The sequence below is a fragment of the Camelus dromedarius genome, chromosome 30, assembly GCF_036321535.1.
Source record: "Camelus dromedarius isolate mCamDro1 chromosome 30, mCamDro1.pat, whole genome shotgun sequence".
Lineage (NCBI taxonomy): Eukaryota > Metazoa > Chordata > Mammalia > Artiodactyla > Camelidae > Camelus > Camelus dromedarius.
Genome location: NC_087465.1, coordinates 21,785,114 through 21,791,724, shown reverse-complemented (window position 1 = coordinate 21,791,724; position 6,611 = coordinate 21,785,114). Strand labels below are relative to the sequence as shown.

The 6,611-nt window shown below is 42.9% G+C and overlaps 1 protein-coding gene across 6 annotated transcripts in view; it reads right to left on the bottom strand.

Moving 5' to 3' along the window:
• Positions 1–3,858: 3,858 nt before the first annotated feature.
• The window catches only part of WWP1 (WW domain containing E3 ubiquitin protein ligase 1), an 86,084-nt gene continuing 83,331 nt past the window's right edge, over positions 3,859–6,611 (bottom strand). For 5 of the 6 annotated variants that reach the window (XM_031441395.2, XM_031441396.2, XM_064480922.1 and 2 more), the window contains one exon: positions 3,859–4,811. In XM_031441395.2, the coding sequence (XP_031297255.1) occupies positions 4,712–4,811 (100 nt within the window). In that variant the 3' untranslated portion in view covers positions 3,859–4,711. The remainder of the gene's footprint in view (positions 4,812–6,611) is intronic. The other variant, XR_010378493.1, reaches the window with a different exon arrangement.

Sequence of the window (6,611 nt, the reverse complement as noted above, 5' to 3'; positions counted from 1 at the left end):
TTTGTTTTTGTTTTTTTGTCTGTGTTGAGTTGCCAGCCATTATGCTAGGTTATCAAATGGGAGGTAAGGGGCTTGGGTTAGTTCAGAAATTCCCTCTGCTAAGTGGTTTCTGTAAAATGAAGAATCTTTCAGTAATAAAGCCTTTTAAGGAGCTTTTTAAAAAATTTCACTTCGAAATAATTATAGATTCATAGGAAGTTGCCAAAAAATAGTGCAGAGAGGTCCTGTGTGTCCTTCCCCGAGTCTGCCTCAGTGGTTAACATTTACCTGTAGTGCAGTATCAAACCCCGGAAACTGCACAGTCCGCAGGCTTACTGATTTTACCATATTTAAATGCTCTCGTGTGTGTCCTGTGCAGTTTTGTCACACGTGTTTTCTGTAACTGCCACGACAGTCAAGATGCATAACTGTCCCCTCACAGAAATCCCTAGTGCTGCTCTTTATAATCACACCCACCCACCTCCGCTGCCACCATCCCTAATCCTGACAGCCACTTATCTGTTCTCTGTAACTTGTCACTTCAAGAATGTTACATAAATGGAATCGTACAGGATGTGACCTTTCGAGATTGGCTTTTTTCATTCAGCATAACGCCTTTGAGACCGATCTAAATCCAGTCAACAGTTCCTTCTATTTTATTGTTGATCGTGTTTCATTCAATGGGCCTACCAGTTTATTCAACCGTCCGCTTGGGGCATTTAGGCCCTTTCCCATCTGTGGCTGTCGTGAACGTTAGGTAGGGGTTGTATAACATCAATTTCTATCTCTCTGGGATAAACGTCCACAAGCGTGGCTGCTGGGTGTTTTACAGAGCTTCCTAATTCTTTTCCTGTTTACAAAGGGACACTCCCTTCTCCCAGATGTGGTGCCTTCCCAGGCTCCCGAGCCCGTGCGCTTTCTCAGCCTCTTCTGACGGCCCAGGAGTCCGATTCTTGGCATTTCCCCACTCGGGTGAGACCTGCTACTTCTGGGGAGGGACCCTAGGACCCCATTATGCTCTCCGTGCGCAGCACCCATTTGCCTGCGCCCAGGGATGCCTGCTAGTCGGAGATGCCTCTCCCCACATACGTGTAAACCGAAGCTTTTAGTATTCTGCCTTCTAAACATGTTACCAACACGGGCTGTGAGTTATTATAACGGCCTCTTGTGGATATGTTCCTTCTTTTATGAAAGAGAGAAAAAAAATCTGATTTGGAAAGCGGCCGTTATCTTACAAGACCCTGAAAGCTCTCAATTAACTGCTCGTTACCAAAAATTTTACCGAGTGTTCAATTATAGACTGTGGACTAGCTGTGGACTTTGTAAAAATGACGTCTCTCACTCACTTTTTAAAATAAGCATAATTACAAGGAAAAAGAAAAAAAAAGCCACCCAACCTCATAGAATTTTGAGGGCTAAAGGTCATGTAAAGGATTTACCATGAGTATCAGTACATAATTACAAAGTGCTATCAGCGTCTGGTTGCGTTCTCTTTGGTTGAGACTGGGGAGGAATCTGGAATTTAGGAGCGCCACTTTTGGACTTATATGTCTTTGCTGTTGGTTTGGGGCTTTTGGATTTTTTTGCATTCATGTGGCACTCATGATGCAACCTATTTTGGACTCTTGCCTGGGCATTACTGGGGAGAAATAATAGGAGGGGTTAATTACTTTGGCAAGGGCCAAGGAGTTTATTTAATGAATGTCCTGCTCTGACCCACGGTACTGCCCTCTTAGAACGGGGACCTGCGTGTCTGTCTTCTAACTGAGGAGTATACACTCGTACAAAGGAGCCTCATAAAGGGAAAGCCGCCCCTGATGCGGTCTGGGCTTTTCCCTTGAGAGACAGACCAAATCCCGAGTTGACCTCAAGTTTGGCTTTTAAGTTCAATGGATTACGAAAAGGGAGTGTCATAAGAGAACCTTTATTCTCACATCCACCTAGTTCAACAAGAGATTTCTGTTCGACTTCTGCAGTGTACACAAGAGGATCTTCTTAGGTCAACCAAATATTCATACTCAAAAAGCCCATGACAGGCTTCATTTGGCACCAGTTTGCTCAGAAGGCTACAGAAATGAAAGCTGGCCCAGCAGGTCTGTCAGGCCTCCGCACAATCAAAAGGTGCCCTTACAGCAGCAAGTCCGCACAGCAGCACGTCCACTGCAGCTCCCGGAACCATCGTCTCCCCAGGTGCCAGCTCAGGGGCCTCCTGAGGGATGTGTGGTTACTCGTCTCCACACTCCCGGCTATGGTTCCCTGTCGAGTGTCTGGAATTCGCCCAGTCCAGACGCAGCACGTCAGTCAGGGGTCATTTTTAGCGGAAGCAACACTGCCTGACAACACTGCGGGCACCCCCCACCCCGACCCTGGTCTAGTCTAGTCCTGGAGGAGCCGGGCCGTGACCAAAGGCCGGCGGGCAGAGCTTTCAGCTCTAACTGCCTCGGCAGTACTGAACACAAAAACGAAACCACCACTTGTTGCTTTTTGTGCTGGCAGACAGACACCTAATCTGATGAGACGAGTCGTGCCTGTGACGCCCTGACCAGGCTCGCTCTGGCGACAGTGGCGGGGAATGCCGCTGAAACGAAGGGACAGACCGAGCCCGAGCACGCCGCTCCTGCCGACCGCCTCACCAAGTCTCTGCCGAAGCATAGCGAGCCCGCCCCCCTCGCTCCTCGGCGCCCGCCCACGCGGGGCGGAGAAGGGGGAGCGGGGGCAGGGCGGGGAGGGGGGCGGGGCGGGGTGGGGGTGGAGGGGAGAACGAGCCTCCGGCCTCACTGCCGCCGGCTGGGTAAATCAGGACGGTACATCCTGCTGCTAGGCCGGGGTTTCTACAACTGGCATGGAAGACAGAAGGCCCAGATGAGTTCTCCAAACTAGCCTTCTCCAGAAAGCTGGTCCGGCCCCTCTGCAGGCAGCTCTGTGTACCCACCAATGCTGTACAATAATTTCTCACCTGAAGTGAGGAGAGGGGGACCGGCACCCTGCCTTCAGTCAAATCTACCAAACGGTGTTCTCACACACCTCCACTGAATGACAGTGTCCCTGTCAGAGAGAAGTCACCTGCAGTGGTGCGGGCTGCGTGGTGTAATTTAAGTAGCCCTTTTGAAGTCTGGTCACCCTTTATTGCATAGTCTGTCATATACATGAGGGTTCTATTTTGTTTTCAATCTTTAGGCTTCAGAATAACTACAATAGCAGCAGTTAGGATTTGGGAAAGGAGTCTATTCAACCAAGTGGATCACTGACTTTATTTCATCTTGACTATGAAATTTGAATAGAAATGGAGAATATAATCTAAATATGTAGAAAAATAAAATTTTGGCAAAACAAAAACTACTATTTAGGGAAATTAAATTGTATACTAGTATCTTCTGAATGTCCTTGGTGAAATGTGTTACAGATAACATTCTAAGGTGTCAGTTCTATGGTTATAAAAAATTTTAAGTTAATGAAATTTACAGTGATACTGAAATGATACAAGTGGAAATTTAAATTTGTGTATTAATAAGGAAGCCCAGTTTGCTAAAGTAGCACTGATATTATTCACATCAGATTTTAACTTGTTATATACATCTTTGTAGTTTAGCAAATGCCCTTGATAATGAAAAAGTGTTATTTACTTAGGACAAAAATAATAATCTGTAAAAAAAGGGGGAAGGAGGGACCAAAATATTTTTTATATACCTATTCAGATACATAGAATTTTCATAAATTTAAGAGGAATGAAGATATTTAAACACTAATAATAGAAAATCATTAGCCTTATTTGAGTGTTCAAATGCTTACATAAGTCTTCATCTGGTTTTATAAAACCAAAACTTTTAACACAAACAGAAGCAGAAAGGTTCACATTACCTTTTTATATGTTCCTAGGTATCAAACTGCATCAATTTATTATGAATTAAATTTAAAGAACATCACAGATTTTTAAAACAAAAGTACAGAAATGTCTGATTCTTTTTAATTCCACGAACACCTAGCATCCCAAAGTAACATGTAAACAAACCTCTAAGCTGCTCAATGAATTCTCTCCAATTTCTAGAATAAACTACGTGGTACTGGATCTAGTATATGACTTCCATGTAAGTTACAATTTCATTCATGACTTTTTAACTATATTAGTGATGTAGCAAAGAGGGAAATTTTTCAACTATTATATTTATTTAAAACAAACTGACAGGTTCAAGCACCTGTCTTCAGAATAGCCAGCAGCATTTTTTAAAACATATTCAAAGATTTGGCCTAAGCCCTTAATACCTTCCTGAACAGCCATGCAACTAAACACCCTCAGGAGATGTTACGTGAGGGAGAAAAACATGGAGCAACTTGAACCTCTTCCCCTGGATAACAGAAACAAGGTAGAGCAAATCCAGATTATTTTTTTGAATGAACGGCTGTCATGTTTAATACACTTGGCGCTCTATAAAACTAGAGCCACTATCGTATATGCTTATATAGATATATACTTATTATTTTTAATAAAGTCTCTTGCTTGCTTCAAAATTTAAGGATGATCTTTTTCCTGGTCAGTCACTTCAAGGGAACAATAAATAAAGTAGAAAAGGATGAACTGTTTTGCATATTTCTGTGGAAGAACGGAAAACATTTATACTTTGAGAGGTTCAGAAAATTCACTGTACAGAATGAACAGCTTATATACACTATCTGTGCAATTTTTCTTGGCTGGGGCATTTAAATGCAAGAGCTCCTCCAAGACAAGAAGCCACATTCATTCTTGTCCAAATCCCTCTGTCTCTTCTATTGCAAAAAGAAGTTTTTCCTTTAGTTGTTCATAACTCTTATATGGTGGTAGATCCAAGCGATTAAAACTGAACAGAAACAAAAACAAAATCAGATGTGTTTTCAATAAAACAAACTCTGAAAAGATTTCTAATAACAGTATTTTTTAAAGCACATTTGAAAAACTAAACGCATAGAGGAAGAACATAAAAATTTTGTTAGAAGAATTCTAACACAATTTACTACAGATAATTTACTACTATGCTATTAGTTAATGAATATAATATTAAATGTACACATTTTCTTATAGCAGTCTATTCACATTTAAGACCTATTCATAAAAATATTTTACCATTTCCCAGAGAAAACTGGAATGACAAATAGTAATTGTGGCACTACGGATAAAAGCTGCAATTTTAAAATAATTGCTAATTTTTCTCTTTACCTATTATTGTTACATTGTGTCATGAGTCTCCCTAACTTCTCTTGGGTGGAAGAGTCCATTTCTTTCACTCACTCACTCACCCAATTCATTCATTCATCAGTTATTTACTGAGGATCTTATTTATCACATATTTTCCCAGGAGCTGGTGATACAATGATGAAAAAACTGAAGACCCTGTTGTTCATCGAACTGACATTCCAGGGTGGAGACAGTCAATAACCGAATGCGTACTTCTGTCTTTTCAAATCATCTCATCAAGTATAACCATTTCTAAAAATAATACGTTTTCAGTTTTGCCAGACTCAAAGAATTCCCTGATGGGATTAACCAACAAAATATAGGAAATACTGAAAATGCTTAAATATCAGTGTTTTACAATTTACAAAGGTGTGGAATAACATTTCATTTTTTAAGATACAGCCCTGCGTGGATGAATTCAGACAGGGGAGTCCAGGGTTTTGCCCCCAGCCCCACCTCTGTTAGTGTGTGTGCTCAAACAGCTCTCAGGAAGCCAAAGCCTGTCTGGACTTTCCACTTGCTCGTGCGGAAGGTTTCTACAGATGGTCCAGTCCCCTCCACCACTCCCACCGCTCCCGTCTGCCCTCCCCTCGACTCGGATCTAAGAGCCGGGAAGTCAAGAGCCTTTTGAAACAAGGCAGCCAGTTAAAACGGTGCTTTTCTCAGACCATTTTCTTCTTTGTGTGAAAAGTTGTTAAATATATTAACAGTTACGGTTAAGCAAGCAGGCTACATCTTCCCATCCCTACCCCCACCTCCCCTTCCTGCCTTGAACCTATGCCTCCAGGCACAGTCTGACAGTGAGCGGAGGTCAGGAGAAAACTGTCCACAGAGCCCTATACTGAGACAGCCATTCACCTGCCCCCGTCGGATCCTGCCATTCTACCCACTGATCTCCCCATCTTCCCCCTCCTGGTCGTTTCTACTGCTACCATAGTCTCCTGTATGTACCTTCCCATCAGCTCTTATCTGGACCATCAGAATTTCCTGCCGACTGATCTTGCATCCAATTAAAAAAAAAAAAAAAGGAAAAATTTCACAGCCTGTCTCGTCTTTTATCGCTGCCAGAGGTACCTTTAAAAAAAGACATGCCAGTTTGAAAAAACCTCTGCGGCTCCCAGGCCCTATGGGGGCGGGGGGAGTGAGGAGGAAGCCTGTGCTTGTCTGGCACGGCCCCCATCAGCTTACTTAATACTCTCCAAGCAAACCACACACATGGCTGTTCTGTGACCGTGCTCTCACGGCTCTCCTGCGTTCTGGAACGCCCTTTCCTGGTATATGAAAATACTATTAAGAATCAATCCAAACGCTACAACTTCCTCCAAGACCTCTCCCTGAACAAGTTATAGACTTAATGATTCCCCTTCTCTGTAAACTCTTTAATTTCTATTTTAGCACGTGCTAAATTATGACTGACGGGCCTACT